This window comes from Plectrocnemia conspersa, unplaced genomic scaffold (assembly GCF_051122295.1).
Source record: "Plectrocnemia conspersa isolate PC_06_02 unplaced genomic scaffold, ASM5112229v1 ptg000011l, whole genome shotgun sequence".
NCBI classification, from domain to species: Eukaryota; Metazoa; Arthropoda; class Insecta; order Trichoptera; family Polycentropodidae; genus Plectrocnemia; species Plectrocnemia conspersa.
In genome coordinates this window covers 24940496-24963310 of record NW_028277175.1, presented here as the reverse complement: position 1 = coordinate 24963310, position 22815 = coordinate 24940496, and the positions used below count along the sequence as shown (strand labels likewise).

The 22815-nt window shown below is 31.7% G+C and overlaps 1 protein-coding gene across 12 annotated transcripts in view; it reads left to right on the top strand.

Moving 5' to 3' along the window:
- mmd (disintegrin and metalloproteinase domain-containing protein mind-meld) overlaps positions 1 to 22815 on the top strand; it is a 641110-nt gene that overhangs the window by 579304 nt on the left and 38991 nt on the right. For all 12 annotated transcript variants that reach the window (XM_088196874.1, XM_088196873.1, XM_088196875.1 and 9 more), the window contains one exon: positions 13531 to 13677. In XM_088196874.1, the coding sequence (XP_088053000.1) occupies positions 13531 to 13677 (147 nt within the window). The remainder of the gene's footprint in view (positions 1 to 13530; positions 13678 to 22815) is intronic.

Genomic DNA, 22815 nt, shown 5'->3' with positions numbered 1-22815 from the left:
CAGCAAAAAACATTTACGCCATTTTAGTGTTAGCAACTTTTTTGACAATAAACATATTTGTATATAAATATTTTTTTTTATTTTCTTTTCATTTGGTCTCTTCGTAATATACAGAAAGCATGACCAAAATGTTGCTTTTAATTTTCTTGGTTTTTTTAACCGTGACATTAACAAGTGCTGATCTCATCGACACTTTTGAGACTTCCACACTTTCAAAGAACTTGGTGTTGTTTATCGAAGACGAAAACGATAAATTTACGTTGCAAACTAACAGTAGTTTGAGCGTATTAAACAATAAACTAAAGCTTGTTAAATCAACACCGTTTAAATGTGTGGGAAAATGCCAAATCGATAATAGTCTTAGATACATACATCTTGAACGCTTTACTGGAAATATCTCAAATCTATTTATGAGTTGTGAAATATCTGTGTGTGTAAAGTATGCTCTTAATAATATAAAATTATTTAAAAACGAATCAAATTTTGCCTCGGTCGATTTAGAAGCAGAACAAGTAAGAAATAATTTAAATATAATTTATAATCGTGATACTATAAGTAAAAATCATTTATTAAATATAAATGTTTTCACCTGTACGAATAAAATTAATGCTACGGAAATTGTGAAACGGAATTGGGATTTTAACGCAAACAAATTCACAAACGCTATACCTATTATATCTGCAAAAGAAAACATCGATATCATTTTTTCTTATGAAAATAAATTCTATCTGTATTATGTGGCAGTACGCAATTTACCATCTGGAGAACACGAAAATATATTAATCAGAATATGCATAGCAGAAAATAGTGAAAATGCCTATACAGAAGTTCCTATCAAGTGCTCGGATAACAATTACGGAAAAATTACATCGAGTAGCATTATAGCAGGCGTTAAAGCTATTACTGATGAAGAATTTGAAACTTTATACGTAGCCATGGTTAAAAATGATTCGACATCTATAATATGTGCATACTCTTATAAACAAATTTCCAAGGTGTTCCATAAGAATATTAAAAGGTGTATAAATGGAAAAGGAAATACTGGATTGCAATACAAGGGTAAAAATAAACCATGTGTACCTTCTGAATCTAATGGAACTCACTACTTCTGCTCAGATTCTATTAATGGTCCAATTAAAGGATTAATACCGCTAGCTAGAACGCCTATTTTGAGTCTGGAGAAAACGATAACCTCAATTAAAGCCGTAGCATGGTTAAGGACTCCTTTTTTATTAATTGGATTATCAAATGGGCATGTGTTGCAGAGTCATATTTTAATTTATAGCAAAGACAACAAAGTAATACTGAAAAAAGAAGAAGTTGTGGATGAAGGATATCCTATTAAACGATTGTATAGCTCCAAAAGTATCGGACTTTTAGCTATGACTGAAAAAAAAGTTGTTACAATAGAACCTGCGTTTTAATGAAGGCACCACTATGATTTTTTTATATGGCTTTTACTTTTAAAAATACTCAAGGCAGAGAGAACGTGAAAAAAAATTATGTAAAAGAAATCTAAAATAATTGAGAAATGTAGCATTGTCTCTGAAAAACCACAAAACATATATGATATATCTTGTGCGATATTTTACCATATATAAAAATAATCATACAAAAGTTGTTTAAATTAAAGATAAAAAAAACATTCGACTTTTAAAACATAACTATATAATTATTGCGTAGCTGAGCAAGTATACTGTACAAATTAATTTGCAAAACTGTTTAATAAACTATAATAACACAAAAAAAATATGTTTCATTTTATCATTAACAAATTTTATTAGTAATCATTATTTAAATTTAATTCATATTAACTTCCTTTGAAGAAAATGAATTCTATAAATACAAATAATCTAAGCCTTAAAGAATTAAGACAATCCAATATTTTCCATCACAGTGAAAGATGATAGTACAAGTTATCCTTATTTTAAAACCTGAAGAGAGCCTTGAAGACATGAAATCTTACAGACGAATATTAATGTACAAGACTCGCATCCAATCGGAGTGTGGCGACTACACATATAGGCACATTTAGAAGGGCGATTGTTTCATTGTTAATGACCGTGACCTTAAACGTTCATTCATTAACAATGAGACAAACATCATGGCACAAGAAGGAATTCTTTTGACCACACAACACGGGTCGTTAAGAGAATCCCTTTTGTGACAAAACGGTACGGACACAATCAATCAACAGAAAACCATTTCCGAAGAATTCAATAGTCTGGAGCCAAGCAAAATACTCACTTTCGAAAATGTAACATCCGATTTCTTGAATTCCAAGAAGCCACTGCAGCGATTGTCTAGGAGATCGACGTAATTGGCCAGCAAGCGTGCATCCCCCTAAAGGATATAAGCTTGGACTCCGATGGGGAGAAGCTAGACGGCCGGAGACGGTAGGCTGAGGCACCAGACAAGAGACGGTCGGAGAGAAGCAGAGAGCCAGCGACACAGAGAGCGAAGATCTACCAGCAGACATCCGGAGGAACCAGCCACGCACCCTCACTGACAGACCAAAAGATCACTCATGGAACTCCCGAACCACTCGCCGCACGCAGCTACAAGAGCCCTGAGACATCACCACATGCGCCACCTTCGCAGCAATCCAGATAAACGTCACGCCGTAATTGTCCATAGCCAAATGTAATTATAACTTAATAAAAAATCCATCTAGATTCACACAAGAGTCTCATTAGCCGCGAGGTCAACCACCCCTAGGGCTACGCCCCTTAAATGAGCTTTCGTCGAATTAACACAGATGACCCTTTAAAGTCCAAAGAAAAGCAGCAGCTTTTACTTTGATCGTCCGATATGTTCTAGCCAGGTAATTACCTTCAATCTCTAAGTGCTTGACATTTGAGACAATATTAAAATACTCATGTAACTTGCCGACTAATATATAAAATTAAACCTATTATTCGTTAGGTTCTATTGCAAAATAAAAATAGAGTGCGACAGTGATTTTATTACCAAATATATAATATAAATAAGCTATAATAATTTTGTAGAACGCAAAATATTATATGTATGTTAGAAAAAATATTGACAGCATGGTCATAATACTGTTAATTTTTTTATTATCCGCATGTATATAAGTAAGCTTGATAATATATTTGACATTAAGTTTTGTATTCAGAATAATGACGGAAAAGACGTTATTTATTTTGTTGATTTTATTAACTGCGATATTAACAAGTGTCAATCTAATCGAAACGTTTAAGTCCTCCACGCCATTAAGAAACTTTAAAATTGTTCAAAATGGAAACAATTACATAATTGCACTGCGAAATAACAGTAAATCTTTTTTTTTAAACACTGAACTAAAATTGTTGATCCAAACGCCACTAGCATGCTTGTCAAGATGTCGAATAACTAGTGATCATGAAAGCTTAAATCTTAAACGCACATATAAAAATCATTCACAATCATTTATGAGTTGTGAAGAATCAAAATGTGCCGAGTATACTATCTCTAATAAAGTATCTATTATAAACGCAGTAAATATTTTCTCTACTGATTTTGATGCAGAAGAAGTAGAAAACAATATTTTTTTTGTTTATTCACAATCCAATGATTCTTCAAATAAGAAACTAATATTCGAAATATGTTGGTTTACTTACACAAATAAAATTGAAGGTACATGGATTTTTAAAAGACAATGGAACTTCAGTGAATATTCATTTAAAAGCGGTATTTCAATTTTATCAACAGAAGAGAAGATTGAACTTATTTATAAATTTAAAGATGAGCTCTATATATATTATGTCGTGACACGCAAGTTACCATCAGGAGAGTGCGAAAACAAATTAATAAGAATATGCATTGTAGAAAATAGTGCGAATAGTTACATGGAAGTGCCGATCAAGTGCTCCGATAGCAATTATGCAAAAATAACATCAAGTAGCACAATCCGAAGCCTAAAAATAAAACAAGGTAGTACATTTTACATGTATTTGTACGTAGCAATGTCTGAAGGTGATTCAACATCTACAATTTGCTTTTACTCTAACAGACAAATTAATAAAGTGTTCCGTAAAAATCGTGATCTATGCACAAGCGGAAAAGGAACTACTGGATTGGAATATTTAGGTAAAAATAAACCTTGCAAACCTTTTAAATCAAATGGAATTTACAAGTCATGTCATGGTCTAAACGGTCCAATTGAAGGAAAAATTCCACTGGTTAAAAAACCAATCTTGAGTCTAAATAGCACTATAACTGCGATTCATGCGGTCGAATGGTTGAAAAAAACTTACCTATTAATCGGACTTCCGAATGGTCATGTCGTGCATGCTGAAATTTTAATTTATAGTAAAAATAATAATTTAGTGATTGTTAAAAAAGATGTAGTGGACGAAGGGTACCCAATTAAACAGCTGGGTAGTATTGAAAGTGTCAAAATGTATGCATTGACTGTAAGAAAACTTGTTACTTTAGAACCAGTTGAAGTCGAAGAAGAAATTCCCGGACTAGAATAATTATAAATAATGCTTCCAGAGAAGAACCATGTCTTTATATGCGACTTATAATTCAATACAACTTTATGTATGTATGTACTTACGTCATATATTTTTTTAAGAAGCAATAAAATATTTCTGTATAACAAGAATTTTATTTATTTATTTCTCTGGTGATAAGGCATGTTTTAATGACTTTTGATAATACCCAAATATTTTAAATACAAAACTTAATCATTTAAGTATATGTTATTCGTATCACATGGTTACATATTGTGTTTTTTTTTAACTTCGTTCACACAAATAATAAAATTAAATTAAATACATAAACATTATATCGCAAAAACGTTATTGTATAATGCTTAGAATAAATTTTAATTCGTAATAAAATATTATTTAGTAGAACAAATTTATTTATAATTTTATTAATACTGAATTTTTATATTGATATAAGATTTAATGTGAAAAATAAATGATATAGAGCCAGTAAAATTAAATAAATAAATTTAAAATTGACTGTTATTATACATACTATAATAATTAGATAGTTGAAAATATTTTACTTTTTCTTAACCACAGCTTTCAAAGAATTCAACAACATGTGTATCATATATACTTAGATCTCTTTTCATGAGATAGATGCTTTTCACAGGATATCGCATAAAAAAACACGGAAAAATTTGCTATGCGTTCCACAATATTTTAAAACCGCATAGCTATAAAAAAGTTAGTTGAAATATACCAAAATTTTTTTTTTAAATATACCAAGAATTTTTAAATTTATTTATTTTAAGTTTTTATTGACATTCTTTATTACATATATTTAATATATTTATCGTCGATATATAACATTAGTCGAAACAATTTGTGATTTGCATAATTTTCATTATCGTTCTATGTTGTGGATTTTTTTCCTTTAACAAGGTAAACAATGAATAAACTTTGTGATGATTTTCTTGTTGTAAATTAAGGTATTCGATCTGAAAATTCAGATCGAAAAGCTAAAACTAAAATTGTATAAATTTAATGTTTTTATAGTTTTTATTATCGGTAATTTGACAACTAGATTAAATGCAGCAAAATAAATAAATGTTAAATTCAGTTTCATGTGATTATTCCTGAAAAAGTTTCAAATCTATCCCGTAAATATTTTAAAAAATATATCATTTCAGTGAAATTATATCGGAATACATTTTCATGAGTAGATATATATTTTTATCAATGAAAATAAAAATTATTTGGCAGGATATGATGTCATAATTTCTATATATGTAGTAATAATATGTATATATACATACTCATCATTATTTATTTATATCCGATGTATAAATGTTACAGTGAATGTGTATTTTTTGTTAAAGTTATATTTTCACTAGTAAAGACCAAATACATTTTCACTAGTAGATATATATTTCTACTAGCTATAATATAATTTAACTGATAGGCGCTAATATGCTGCTCTAAAATGTCTATGAAACTCAATTTGACAGTTGCGAAACGAACATTTGCTGTTCAAACCCAAATCTAACCTAATGAAAGTTCTAAGACTAATTATAGTTTTAGAGCTTTTATTATGTGAAATCCACAATACAAACTAAGTAAAGACATCGCATCTCAAATATTGATCTATAGTTTGTGCATTATGTTTTAAAAATATGATATAGCTATTTTTACCGATATTACTATGGACTTATAATGTAAGAGGGCTGATCAAAGTGTATTCAAACCGAATTTCGGACATAAGAGTGGGCAAAAACAATTATCACTTCTCAGAAGGCAAAAATTCACGTCAAAAGCAATAAAATCGACTCAGCGCCGTCGCCGTTCAAAAATAAAATCGTTAAAAAAAACTATATGACTCACTATTCATTCTAATGGGTAAAGTAGACTAAGACCACTCACGGTGTTGCCAATTTAAGATGTTATAAGCCTAGTTAGAATGATTGATTTGAGAAATATGAACACGTCCTCGGTCACTGACGTCGTCGGTAATTAACAAAGTTTGCTGACATTCCCATTTGACCCGTCTTATTCGTCGGCCGCAAGCTTTCAAGCCTGCATCGTCGTAATTAATTTGCTGGGCCCCAATTACATTAATGCAAACACACATGCGCATCTATACCTATGCCAAGCGACCGAGAAGATTCTGTCCACGCCAATGGCAGGTACAACCACTAGCAATTACAGCGCAAATGAATATAATAGAGGGTACGAAAAGTCTATAAAAATATTCTTTCAATTAATTTTATTTTGTGGCTTATCTTTGATTGTAAGTGGCACAAAAACAATGAAAATACTAGTAAATATTCTTTTCATCCCACACAAAATGGTGACTGAGAAAAGAGGGGATGCGGAAAACACCCCTCTTTTTCGGCTGAGATCCGTCAATGAATTTTAACGAGCCAAGACGGGAAAAAGACGTTGCCAGGATTTGAATTTGTTTTTTAAAGACGGATGTTTGACAGGGAGGAAAAATGGTTCAAAGTTGAGGTTGAGAGTAAGCAAATGCGGCATTAAACGACGATTATCTAGATTCGAAATTACATCACATCTGGTCGGTTTCTTAAGTAAATAAAAAATGTTTTCGGGTCACGTGGGGTTATCTAATATTTTTTCGGTACAATAATAAGCGAAATTTGAGATATTAATTTGCATGACGCAAAACAGTTATTTATTTCTATATCGATTTTTATTTTATGTATTCTGTTCAAGTTTAATGTGAGCTACTTTTTTTAAAGTTAAACATCTTTGGTTTCTTGACAAGTTAGCTTCGTAATTCGCCACAGTCAGTATGTGAACTATAGTTATCGTCGTACCAGTTAGTATTTTGCTCATTCTGGATTACCACAGGAATCCAATTTGAGTCGTTTGATCTTTATCAATAATATACATGCGACAATCAAGAATTATTTATTAAATGCTGATGACCTTAGAGTATTCGCATGAATTATAATTCGCTCTCTTTACAAAAAAAAAATGAGGTTGCTGTGTAAGTGGTCAATCGTCACCGACTATCACGCTAAATGTCACGTTGTCACTTTTATCATCTCAAGTGTTTTAAACATAAATATTTCTGTTAATGGATATGAGTGATGTTTAAGCAGGGATGAAGATTTTGTATGCACATCGTTAAAGTCACTTTAATAATACTAGCTGTCGGTACTTTACTATCGTGAGGTACCGAAGCTTGCGAGTGTGCGAATACCGGACCCTCAACTTTTTATTATATTAGAAAATTAAATTACTTCTTGTTGTTGGATTGAAGTTAAAGAAAAAATATTTTATATCTCTACAAGAGAATACGAGTCGTTTCTGTTTTTGTATCCTAGTACCTTTTGGCTAGAAGCTTTGGAATATAATTCATTGTATTTTCAGCGTAGCGTTTATTTAATGAAACACTTTGTTAAGTAACTAAGGCGTAGACAATCGACTGTAAGTCTGCAAGTTGCATAGAGAATCGCGATCGCGTCCCTTATTCTTGCCCGTCGCGGCCAGGACGTAAGCGCTGTTAACCCTCCTCTTTCACGGGACATCCAGCTTCTTAGCAAGCTTGCCAAACACAATGATTTAAAGCTGTAAAAATAGTGTTGAGATAAAAAATTAATGTGGGATATGTAAAACATTATTATTTTTCGAATATCACACGTAAATATATTCTTTCAAATTAATACAATCAAAGTGATCAAATACGGTGAGGCACCAATCAGTACTTAGTCAAAAATCAATCTTTACTACATGTACATACATATATAGACTATCTCTAGCCTGCAGTCTAACCTATGAAATTCACCAAAAAATTTACGCCGCCAAAGGCAAATTAACCCGTCGCAGATTTTTTCTCTCCTCCTTTTTCTCATGTCTTTCCTTTTGCATACCCCGCCGTAAAAGGAACCAGCTAGTTAACTGTCAATTTATTTCATGTTACTTCACGCTCTATTTCTTATCAATGGAAAGAGTAAAAACGAGACGGGTAGACGAAGCTCTTTGATCGGCCGAAATGTTTGATGAGAGAGAGAAGAAAAAATGATGAAAAACGAACGTCACACGCTTGCTGCTAAAAGAAAGAGAGAGAGAGAGAGAGAGAAAAAATCGTTTACTTCTCTCTTTGAGCATCGAAATCTTTTATATATATACATATATACTGCAGGGGTGCTAAAAAGAAATTTAATTATATTTTTCCACTGAACGCGACGTCTGCTGCTTGCGTCGCTTTGATTATAATTTTTATTTTATTTATTTTGTAGAAAGAAAGAAAAATAAAGTAAATACGCAGCAATAAACGAAAGGGATTCGCATTTTATTTATTTATATATTAATAAATATATAGCGTATCTAATTGCCGAAATGGTAAGAAATTCGTGGAAGTGGGGCGTAGATTCGATGTCCGATTTTTTATACATATTATATTAAAAAAATCTTAGAGTTTAATATTCATTTAATTACATATCCTTTTTAATATTAGAATTTTATTTATAGATACATGTATTTATTTTTTTTCATATTTATTAATGGTTAGCACTGTCACGTGAAGAATATTAAAAACTGGTTTCTACTTGCAGTAAGAGTGTTTACATGTAGACAGTAAACCAATAACGACGACTTTCTAAAAAAATGACAAGATTGTTTATAAATTATAAGGGAAGAATTTTAAAATGAATGGAGTTTAAAAAGCGACTAGCAAAGGAAAAATAAGTATTATAAAGTTAAGCCAATTTCGAAAACACTAAATATAAACGGGTTGTCGTAAATAAACAAAAGATAAAAGCAGCTATTTACACAGACATAAAAGTTAGTTTGGTAAGCTTTACAGAAATATTAGAAGTAGCACAGAAGTCATTTACAAGCAGTTCATTAATACTTTTGATTTTCCTAACAAAATCAAGTACCACTAATTATTTTTTAATTATTAATTTTAAATGAAAAAAAAATAATACCGATATATGTTACAAGAATATACTATCAAAAATATAATTAATCTCTTTTGGTGCCCTAAAATATTCAAATATGTCAGTAAGAGTATGTTGAAGTCCCCGATAAGCATGTGGTAGTATAACTTGGCCACGTGACCACGATGCAGCGCTCGACATGCGTGTTAACCATACTGAAATTGAACCGAGTTACTCGTTCTATCTCATTTTGCGAAACACCATATCATTATCTCTCTCACTCTCGTAACTTAACACGCGAGAGAGCGAAAGGGGAAGTATCTCACCGCTAGCGCTCGAAAGAGCAGCTCTGACTTCGATTTCTTTGACTTCGGTCCTTTTGCCGACAATGTTCGGAAGCGCTCGAAGCTCGCCAAGTCGACTGAATTACCCTTACTTTACATCCCGTTCTCGGTAGCCTCGGTAACCGAACTAGAAACGCTCGACTCCACTATGTCTCAACGCTCGGACTACTACTTCGTTCCTTGTACCGAGACTCTACAGACGTAATTAAACATATATCATCTTAGTATCTACAATACGACATATACGCTTAATATTTTTAAGAAAAAAATGAACAAATCTAATTCGTTCAAGTACATTTGTTGATGTATAATAAATATAATGCTGTATCAAAATAAATACAACCATTGCTATATAATTAATTGTTTTGTTACACCAAAGTATTGCAAAATTACGAGTCACTTCTTTTTCGTCGTACTTTGAATATAGCAAAATTAAAAGTATGACGAATGTTCATTATACATTGATTATATATATAATATATATACATAAAAAAGCAAATATACTCTGTATACTCTGTATAAATTTATGAAAATAAAATAAATCTCATTATACACACATTTATATCTCGGATGCGGATCCTAAAAAAACACCAAAACCAAATTCACAAAACCCATTTACCATACGCGATACGCATCTAAGCGAACGAATACACGTTCATAAAAATACATATATTTCCAGGGAAAAAACGATGTCGTTTTCACGGGTCAAGGTCCCACAGCCCTTCGATAAATCAAATCGTATCACAAAGCAAAAAATAATCTAATCACATCCATCGAACCACAAATCACAATGCGTGATATAACGTCGATTCGGAAAGCTCATTATTTCGTATGTATATATAGTATGTACACATTTTTCACTATTCATAACATTATCACAAAATTAGACCCGTTCAAGTTCGGGACCTTCGTCAAAATCGGACGCGATATCATCACTCCTTCCACCCCCTTTATATATTATATATAATATATCTAGCTATATGTTCGAACGAAGCCGACGAACGGAAACCCATTATGATTAATTCATTTTCATGAGAGAGAACCACACGCACACATTCATGTATATTAAAATAATGTATGTGTGTATGAGGCAAGATATGATATAAAAGTTTATGGATTGATACTATAATAGTATAATAAAAAAATCAGTTCTAAATATATTAGAAAAAAATTTATATTGCGTTTATCATATATAAAGCAAAAATTCTGGATTTTACAAATATTTAAATGATGACACGTTTCTTCGATTATAAAATTTCTATTAAATTGTGCATTAAAATTTCGAGACTTGATATTTTCCAATTTTTTTACCAAAAAATTGGAGGCTCCTTTGGCTGTTAATAATCGTGAGACAATTGTCAATAACAGCTATTGCTTCTTCAGAAAAAACAATATAAAAACACCTTTTTGAATTATCAAAAATGAAAAATACACAAATACCTCGCTATACGGCCGCTCTTTATACGGCCTTTCGCTATAACGGCCCTCTTCAATTAAGGCACGTTTTCTATTAACGGCCTAAAATGTTTCGCTATAACGGCAAAAAAACTTTTTTTCGATGTCGATTTTTTAAAAAATTTAAAAATAGATTTAATTTGCATAATTTTAAAATGAAAGGTGAAGCAGCTAGCGCCGATGAGGCCGCATCTAAGGAATATCCCAACATTTTAAAGGGAATTATTGAAAGAGGTGGTTATAAACCTAAACAAGTGTTTAAGGGCTTTATTGGAAGCGAATGCCTGATTGCACGTACATTTTAAAAACCGAAAAATCTGCGCCTGGTTATAAGGTGTCTAACGATTAACTTTGCTACTTGGTGCAAATGCCGCGGGTGATTTTAAGCTAAAACCACTTTTAATATATTTGTCCGAAAATCCAAGGCCTCTTAAAGGACTAAATAAAAATCAATTACCCGTCATATGGAGATCCAACAAGAAAGCTTGGATGACTAAAGCTACTTTAGAGGATTGGTTCAAAAATCACTTTTGCACAGAAGTGAAAAAATATTTGCGAGACAAGGCTTTGCTAATTTTGGATAATGCACCAGGGCATCCTACTAATTTATCCGAACTATCTGAAGATGTCATGATTGAGTACCTTCTGAAAAATACAACAGCTCTGATCCAACCAATGGATCAGGGTGCAATAGCCACTTTTAAGGCATATTACCTACGCCGAACTTTCCGACAACTTATAAGGGAAACCGATGGTAAATCTTCAATTAAAACATTTTGGAAAAACTATAACATCAAGGATGCTGTTGACAGCATCAGTGAATCATGGAAGGAATTAAAATTAACAACAATGAACCATGTTTGGAAAAAATATGGCCAGAATGTGTAAAAAGTACTGATGCAGAAGTTAATTGCCTTCCTGAAATTAGGCAAAAAATATTGGATCTAGCACATGATCTCGGCTTTGAAGGTTTGAACGAACGTGATGTGCTTGATCTACTTGAAGCTGATAGGAACCCCTTTCATATAAGGAACTCATTCAGTTGCAAGCAAAACCGGCATTTGATGAAGAGACAGAGCCTGTTGTATCCAAACAGCTAACATCAAAAAAATTGTCAAAAGCTTTTTCCTATTTTGAACAAGGAATAAACATCTTCCTTGAAAACGATCCTGACGTCGAACGTAGCACTAAAGTTTCTCGAGGAATTAACTCAGCCATTAGCTGTTATTAATCACTGAAGAACGAAATAGACAAAAAGGCAAGACAAACAACGTTGGACAATTTTTTTAAGCCAGGCCAATCCTTACCAGCGAAAAATGAGGACGACAGTGATCTGCAGGTTACCATTTCTTCATCGTCTTCAGATTAAAGCCATTTTAAAAAAATTATGTATGTATTTATACACATATTTTATGTAACATGAAGTTGTTTCATTTTTGTTTATGGATTATTGTTGGTTTTTGGAGTCTGTTATTATTTTAATTACAAATGTATGTACTTGTTATGTATGCATTTTTGATTTAAATGAAATAAAAAGATAAAATGCATTTTAAATGATAAACCATGTTATTTATTTAACAAATTTGGAACCGATCCCATTGAATTTGTATGAATTTGTATTAGAATAATTGATTCGTTATACGGCTTTTCGCTTAGCGGCCAAGTTTCGTGGAACGTATCTAGGCCGTAAAGTGAGGTATGGGTGTAGTCCTAAATCGTTTTGCATTCTGCCGGTTGGAGCAATGTAAAATCGCAAAAAATATGTTAGTCATTCAAATACTTTCGATCTTCCGACAAAGAATGAATATTTTTAAACATCTGGCACAGACACTTTTAGAAATAATTTTTACCTGAGTGTCTTCTTTTATTACTTAAAAAATTAGTAAACAATTTTTGTCCTTCCCAGACCCTTATTAAAACCTTCCAAGAAATATTCATATTAGACATGAACTCTTCTTTACTTATGCAGCGTTATAAAAAGGGCAATGGCTGTAAATCTTTTAAAAAGTTATTCATTTAAAATATTAATTTAATTTATTTAAACTATTTACTAAAAATAAATATTCATTACAAATATATATAATATAATCATCGAACAAAATAATTCTCAAATGATTTTAATGTTAAAATATTAAATTGAAAATAACCAAAACCGCTACGTGAGTATGCCGTCCATCAACTTTTCTGCCACACCCGTCATATTTATAAACGAGTATAATTTCGCCCTCGGAATAATCCGTCTCCACGGCAACCCCTTTGAAAGATCCCAGAGATGATCTCGCGGTTAAATCCGTACGCTTCTGCGTAAATTAATTTATATATGTGTGCGTATTTAGTTAGATTTGATGTTGTGATACCTCGCGTTTATAATACTATGTTTTGTTTCAGGAAATCGAGCACTGCTACTATCACGGTACGGTGAAAGATTACCCGGGCGCCACTGCGGCCTTCCACACATGCAACGGCGTCTCTGGCGTCATCCACGTGGGCAATGAGACGTTTGTGATACATCCGTTCTATGGAGGCGATCTTTCGGTCAGTAATCGTCAAATTAGATCTTTGTATCTCTTTCATTAAGTTGCTAGGCTTATATCCGGCAAATTCAAATCCATATTTTATAATCAAAGAAGTGGTGTAATATAAAAAAATAATAAGATCTTATCTCGTAAGAAATAATAATTTAATTTTAAAAAATTTTCGCTTATATTTTTAATTTTATTTTAAAAAACATTAATATGCAGTAACCTTGCATTTCATTTAAAGCTATTTTTATTGCTGGTTAAAAAATAGATCACTATAGAATAATTACTTAACGATGCACTAAAAAAATATGATTTTTTTAATTGAATGTTTATATATATAGATGTTTATATATAAACTATATACTAACAACATTTGATTGTATGTTGTGTGTGTATATTAAAAATAAATTAATATAATACATATGTATAGAAATGCACACTAAATATTTTAAATGGAATACGCGTGTTTCCATTATGAATTATATTAAGCCATTAATACGCATTGGGATAACCTGTCAATTCAAATTGCAAATAAATTATTTGCTGATTTCGAATACATGTTTTTTAGCACATAATGTGTTAGTTATATCATACATGTATTTAATGAACATAACTACTAAGATAAAATTACATTAAAAAAACTTTTTCCACACAAATTTTAAGCTAGGGCATAATTTTATATAAGAAATTGATTTCCACATATTTGTTCTGTTGCAACTTGAAAATAGTTAGGATATATTTCCCTGTACTTTCTCAAATTACCAGCGTAGAATTTTTTTTATAAAAATATTTGTAATAAAAAAGTAGTTGATGCGATTTTTCTTCTTCTTTATAAAATTCACTTAACATAATTTTTCAGTAATAATTTTAAAATACTAATATTTTCTTAATATTTATCTAGTCTTATAGATAGGACTGTAACTTAAATAAATAATACTAAAATACATCCATATGAAACAATGGTTTAAAATATTTTTACTCGCAAATTTTAGTGCATATTCAACATTATGCACTGTCTCCACTAACGTGAATAGCGCTACCGCTTTACGCATAAGTGTATCCGGGTATTTTTTTAATAATCGCTTATACAGATTTTAACGTGTTTTTTTATTAATATAGTATTTTACTATTTGTGCTTATTTTTATATGCTATATTTGCATTAAATATGTATGTATATAGTAGATAGCATATATTTTTCGTATATTATTGACAAGAGAAACTCTTACATAAAAAATATTATATAACATTTTTTGTTGGAACGTTCTCAATATCGGATAGATAATACGACGCAAACAAACAATAACGATCCTTTATACGTAATACAATTTTTTGATTAACTATCCTCTCTAGCCAGGCGCTCAAAGGATAAAATAGAGCAATTGGATACATAGCAGCAAAAAATAATAAAAAACGTTTCCACACAGCTAGTGGAGAGAACATCATCTGGAATCAAATTAGCTTTACAATCAATTTATCTTCGTAGCTGGCGCAAGAGCAAACTAGCCGTATTATTCAAAGTTCATTCAGCCGATTTGACGTTAATTCTAAATAATGAACTTCACTATATAATAGGTGCTGTAGAGCTTATCTTTACAACCGAAAGCAAGTCAATTAGCGAGAGCTGTCCAATTAACCAACGTTCACTGCAACTCGGCTGACCGCTGAGGGATTTTTTAAAGCCCTTTTCTCTCAATTCTGCGGAAAATATATCATCGCTATGAGAGGTGAATATTTATCCTATAGATTGTTGACCTCATTTCTACAGAATCACGATTCTCAAAAATTATTTTAAAATTATGTTTTTTATTATCATAAATTATGATGCTGAGAAATCGAAATATGGACTAATGGAGGAAGTAGAGAGTATATGCCTTTTCATTTTGAGCGCCGCAGACCTTCGTTGGGTGACTGTAACTTCAAAATATCTAACTTGAACCAACTAAAGTCCAGCTTTAATTAAGAAAAGGCTGGCCTAATTTTAGCCCATCGAATATCGCAGAAGCCACCGCTTCTCTCTTTAGATGCCTTGGGCCAATTGACCTCAAATTTCAGAGTTATTATAGTTTCAGAGGAAATGCTTGGAGCATACTTTCGTATAAAAACTATTACATATAACTTTAGGGGTGGTTGTGCGAATCTAAATGGACTTATTTTATTAAGTTATATTTACATGTGATATATGGACAATTACGGCGTGACGTTTCTCGCGATGAAGGTGAACGTGGCGCAGGTGGTGATGGCCGTAGATGATGCTCAGGGTTCTAAGACTGCGTGCGGCGAGTGTCAGGTGTGATCTTCAGGTCTGTCGGCGAGGGTGTGTGGCGGGTTCCTCCGGATGACTACTGGTAGATCTTGGCTCTCTGGTCTCTGCTGCTTCCAAGCAGTCTGCGTCGCTGGCTCTCTGCTTGTCTGGGCCGTCTCATACGGTGTCTCCGAACGTCCCGTATCTCGGACCGTCTGCCATCTCTTCGTCGGAGTCCGGGCTTATATCCTTTAGGGGGGTGCACGCCAGCTGGCCATTCGCGATTGTGCACCAATCTCCAATCGCTGCAGTGGCTTCTTAGAATTCGAGAAATCGGATGTGTATTTTCGAAAGCGAGTTTTTTGCTTGGCTCCAGACTTTCGAATTCTTCGGAAAGGGTTTGCATTGTGATGATTGATTATATCCGTACCATTTTGTCACAAAAGAGATTCTCTTAATGACCCGTGTTGTGTGTTGGCAAAATAAATCCCTCTTGTGCCATGATGTTTGTCTCATTGTTAATGAATGAACGTTTTTGATCACGGTCGTTAACATTGTGCCTATATGTGTGGTCGCCACATAACTAACATATAAAATCTGTACTCGATGAATTCCATAGTTGCACAAAAATAAAATAACAACCTTAGTCACTCATTTCTTTATGTTATTACATTACTTAGTATGTCGGCAAATGATCTTGAGATTAATATTATATAGTCAAAATTTCTAATGAGTTTTTTAATACATTTTTAATGATAATATTATATGTTTAATTTTAACCTGTTATATGCTCTCAGATCATGTACATATTATAATCGCGGGCTACCTGGGGTATTGTTTTTTTTTATTACATCTACAGTCCCATGAGCATGCATCGTTAATAAAAAAAAAAAACATATTTTGTACTCTTCCACTTAATTACACAGGTATTTTTACGCTAAAATGAAATTATTTAACTGAAATTTTTAAATTTTATTATATTTAGCAAGCTTTTTATCTTTTTCATATTTACTCACCTAACTTTATCAGAATCGATTTAAAATATAATACAAAAACAATAATCTTCGATATCTACTTCTTAAAATAAACGTATTTGGTAAACTCATGTGATAGGTTACAAATAAGGTCTTTCTAACAACTTAAAATAAAATACTTTTATTTTTAATATAATATTTAAGTGCTGGACAGCAATGGGTTAAAACTGAATAGCACAAGACACAAACAAATTCAATATTTGGCATATTGTAAGGTCTAGACGTAAAATTTTTGATCTGAACGATGATAAATTCGCTGCGCTCTAGGCTATTGTCTCTAGCAGAATGACGAGGTTTACTTGTGACATGTTTACAATCTCAGCAGTTTTTTAATACACAAGCCCTTCGTCCATTTACCTGACCGTTCAAAAATAGACTGGTTCAAACTAAATTTAAAAGTAATCGAATTGTCTTGTTAGGGTACGGTAGTCCCTGTTTTAAGGACACCTAATACAACCTGCCTCCAGGTAAAACGCCAACCATTTAGTCACCCTGCTGATTGAAAACTCCTCCCCAAAAAAACAAACGCCTCCCAAAAAATGGCACCCTTCGAAATTGTTCGCCTGCGGGCGAAGTCGACGCGCTTTTGCCCACCTTGGCATTTAAGTGGATAATTGTTTTACTTTTTTTAATAATTTCCCAGAACGATCCGTAATTAAGAATTACCGTGAAACCCTCGAGATCTCCCTCCCACTCCATTGCGCCAGCGCCTCGGCTTCCATCTCGTTTTACATCCGAGTTTTCCCCCTCCTTTTCTCTCGTACTTTTGCCGATCTCATAAATTATTCCCGTAAAGATCACAACAGCGTTTACCCACTTAGTGCCAACAGCGAAATACAAAGTAACCTCATTTGCTTTCTTTTTTTCTCAAATACTCCTACCACTGACACTCGTATGTATACAGCATGTCCCGTAAAGAACTAAGTAATACACAACTAATGTTCGGACACGTAAAGATACAAAGGCAAAATAAATATATTTTTAATTTTCTACTAATAAAAATAATTTTGTAATATTGATCTTAAGCCATGAAGTGCTGAAGTATTTTCATAAAAATTCACGTAAATAGTAAATTATACAGTAAAAAATAAATTTAAAGATTAATGAACGTTTTTGCACTAAAAACAATAGCACTGCTCAGAATCATTAAATCTCTATTTATTTACAAAACGTATAGCTTAATAGTATTTATGTATCAGAATTGTATATACATATTAGTGATTGTTAAGTGTTTGATCTGCAAAATAATTATTGAATACTATCATCTAAATTAGAATTCTGAGTTAAAGTAACAAGCATACAAAAAGTAATTGTTGAAATGTTTTTGTATACAAAGTTGATTTGCAAATTTATTAACCAAAATGTACTATTTCAATCAAATTGTTTTAACTCAGAATTTTGAGTAATAGTGACAAGTATACCAAAAGTAATTATTATAGTGTTAAAGAATATATTTTTCCATTAGAGTTTTAAAATGATAGAATACACATACATATTAGTTTAATCTAATGATATATACATACAAAAAAACTATTAAAGTTATGATTAATATAACATATAGAACATACATAACATATATATACAAATGTTACTTTTTAATTTAACTTAACTATAATATATGCATTACATATTGTAAATACAAATATAAATTATAACTTGTAATATTATTCAACTTGGAATAAAATATTAGTTCGTTATGGGTAGAAACACTAGAGAAGATAATATATAATATATTATTTTGTATTAATGTAGAACTGATTGTTGTTTTTTGTATAAAAAAATCTTAGATTTTGATTCAATATGCGTATAGAGCAAATCATGAATCTGGACCACTGTGCTGTGGAGCGAAAAAGTATAAGAAACAATTGGAATTGTTTGAGCGACTCTCAAAAGCGCGCATATTTTGCGTATGATTTATTATAATTGAGAAAATCTTTGAAAAAGATGAAAGAAAACGTAGCTTTCACAAACATATTCACATGTGCAAAAATACGCTTAATTTGTTTTAACATATTACTTATTAACTATTCAATATATATTATTCTGATACTGTTAAACTATTAAAGCATTGAAATCCAAATTTTATTTTCTCGTAACTAATAAAAATAATATTATAAAAGTCGCAAAAATCAAAAAGGATTTGTTTATAAAGGATCACACAGTTGAGAAGCGTTGACCAAAGAATTACATTTTCATATATTTTTTAGTTGGCGTGACTAAAACGAAACGAGCGGATTCCAAGAAAATTATCATACATATCACCTAGTGAAAGCCGACCCAGTCCTTTTCTATTTTAGGATTAATCGTATTACATATATACATTTATAGGACAACGTTCCGAACTTCTGGGTTTCTCTAATGGTGAAAAACCTTCGGGTCTGAATATTATAAAGATATACTTTCGCGAAATTCCGTCATCGAGGATTAACTCACCCAAAATAGAAAGCACAAATAAAGTCCTTATATATTTATTTAAATTTATATATATTACAGATGTGGTGCTGAACGTTATCTATAATCCGTTCTCGTACAATTTTTATATACCTGGCTCGGGGGAGAGACTTAAGGCCACTTTATCGGTAATAACAAACCATTAGGCAGCTTAAACCCTAACTCGAGTCCTCCCTAAAGAGGAGTACCTCTCAAGACGATACTCTCATATCAAATTACTTTCGAATCAAAATATAATTTGTGAAAGAACGGAGCGGATTAAAAATGCTGTCTCGAAGGATTAATCAATAAACCTTGGACAGCTCGTCCAAAGTTTTTAATAAATCTTTATATAATTTATTAATAATTATTTTAACGAATCACTTAGAATTTTATTTATTTTAAACTTATTAAAAATATTTTAATAGCAAATCTTATTTACGATTTTATCAACAACTTGGCCGAAAAGAAATTTATTTGATAATTGATTAAAATCCGCAGATCACAAAAATATATGGGGTCTTCCGACTAGAGTCTCCAATTCGAGTAATCGAGTACTCGATATTCGAGTATTTTTGTCTATTTTTCAAGTACTTGATAATCGAGTATTTTGAAAATTACTCGATTAATACTCGAAATTAAAAAAATTTGAAATATTTCAGAAACAAAAATAAATTTAACTCGGTCCGGTAAAGGTTAACGTCTTGCTTTTATTTGGCTTTTATGCCCGAAGTCCCGAGTTAGAGCGGTTACTATCAGGTATACTTTTTTCATAGTTCCATAGTTGCATAGTTCCGGTCGTCGGCTATGTTAGTGGGTACGACGGAGAAATTTCTTTTGTGTTTTCTGTTCGACAGTCCCGACTTATCTAATTTATGGCAATGAACAATATGAAATATCTAAAAAAAAAATTAGGTTTTATGACTATGCAGTTGTAGCGTAAAGTGTTGTAAATTGTTTATACTGATCCCTCAGCTTAAAATATAAATCAAAATAATTGTGTGTTTTAAAGGCATTTAAAGTAAAGTCGGTTCTTTGCGAACCGTTTAGCTCTAGAGTGAAAGGGATTCACCCAAATACATCTTCGAAGGATATAGATTTAAATTCTTCGCATTAATCAGAAGGAGTAAAATATTGTATATTGTTTAGAAAAAAAATCTATTCAAGAAGAATTACAAAATGCTATTTTGTCAATAGTCGAAGGAAAGAAGAGAAAAGCAGAGATGGGAATGAAAGAAGAGAACATAAAACGAGAGTTCAAAAAATTTTATATCTATAAAAAGCAAACAGATATAAATTAGAAGCCTTATCCAACGCGTTAATGACAATAAGACCAACATCAACAGCTACGGAAAGGGTTTTTTCCATAACGGGAATAATAAAACCAAAGGTTAGCAGTAATATTAAATTCGAGACACTTTTTGCATTATTGTTTTTAAAAAGTATGTTCGTAAAGTTAAAATAATTGTAAAAATTAACATACTCAGTATTTTATTTATTTATTTATATGTGCACGATTTTGAATAATAGCTATTTTGGTACATTTGGTAAATACTCGAAAGTACTTGAGTACTCGAGTATTTTAAAATTGTAATATTCGATACTCGAGTAGTTGATGGTTCGAGTAATTGGAGACTCTACTTCCAACCGAGTTACACTATAAAACTTACATCGGCAATTTTTTTTTTATCTTTGGATTTATTGAAATATATAAAATTTAAAGTTAAAAGACATTTTTTACTTTTCGGATATAAATACGGAATCCCAAAATTCCTTAGTAACCCTCTGTAATCAATTATAGTAGATCAGTTATATTTCTTTTATCATCTTCAACGTTTATCTAGTACAGTAGACCCCCCCCTCCCATTTTTTGTATGCTATGTGCGCTGTTATGCATGACTTCTAGAAATCTAGTTTTCATGGTTCATCTAAAGGCGCCAATAGAAACCTCTCTTCTAATGTATATTCTCATGAAAAGAATGGGGCAAATTTCCGGCAGTTGTGATCTGTGCAGCTGATTTAAGGGCATCTGAGACTCTTAGCTATGGGCGGAGCCCCGGTGGTGGGCCTGACTTTTGCGTCAATATAAGCTGCGACTTTAATCTCGTTTGGCAAATATTTAAAATCAAAAATGAACGTTTGGAATACACATCAAAATTATCAATAATCCTTTGTCCTACTGCTACTTTCTGAGCGCCATCTTTTCCAAATAAGAACTCCGTTGTTGGGTGTTTTTGTTGTGTTGTGAACGATTAATGCTTGGAATGAACATTATTCAGAAGTATACGTTAGCATCCTATTAGTAGTATGGTTGTGTCTATGAGATCTCAGTGGAACATACGTTGTGTATACGTGTTTTTAAAACAGCCGTGTCAATTGCTCATTGATCATTTAATGTTTTTTTTGTGTGAAAAATGACTGACATTTATCGCAGGGTTTTTCTGCTTATGGTAATAATATATAAAAATTAAATAGTGAATTTAAATCAAAAATAAAATACGTTTAAGAGAAAGAAGGGAGTGATATAATTAATTTTAAATATTGCAAACTTATTTACTAATGGTTTATAAATTTTTCAAAAATTATTTATAAAACGGTTACTGAAAAATATTTTTTTTTTAATTAATAATTAGATCTTTAATCATATATTTATCAGTAAGTTGCATATTTGATTACAAAATCTAAGGTAATTGTAGCAAATAAGGTGTATAATATAACTTGCTATTATCCAATTAATTTTACTATGCGTTTATCCACAAGTGCACCGTTTAAATGATATGGTTCATCTAACGTCTAGAGAAAACGTTAACCTCATTACAACAATATGGAAAAGTTGTCACATATACAGTTTAAAATTACAGTGGTCTTTCTTTCCATCGTTCAAGGGTTACCCAAGAGTCTTAGCGAATCTTGCAGACCCATTAGCACGTTCTGCGCCTTACCCGTAGTCTTTGTGCGCCGTGTGGATTAACTCCACATTCAAATTACTCCACTCCACCGCTGTTTAATTGCAATCGTTTCGTTTTATGCCCGCGGGCGAGAATTTGGAAAAGTTGGGAATCACTTTGTCTAATTGGAGTCTGAATGCCGACCTCCCTTGTACAATTTTCGTTTTTGAAAATGCGTATTAATATCAAATTTGGACAGTTTGATGGTAATACCCCTAAATTCACTCAGGTTCATTATATCGAAAAGTGTAGAGTAGCCAAAAAAATTGAATAATATTTTAAATGATTATTTCTCTGTTTATTTGTGTTATCTATGACATTAACAATATATTTATAGAGTGACCATAAAACTATTAATATTTTTTAAACTTTCGAAATAAAATTTTTAAATCATTGGTTGAATTACAAAACGTTTCTTTAACTTGAATGCCATTAATAAGTAAATACACCACACAACTTTTAAAAAATGTTTTATAAAAGAATTTACACAGTTTCT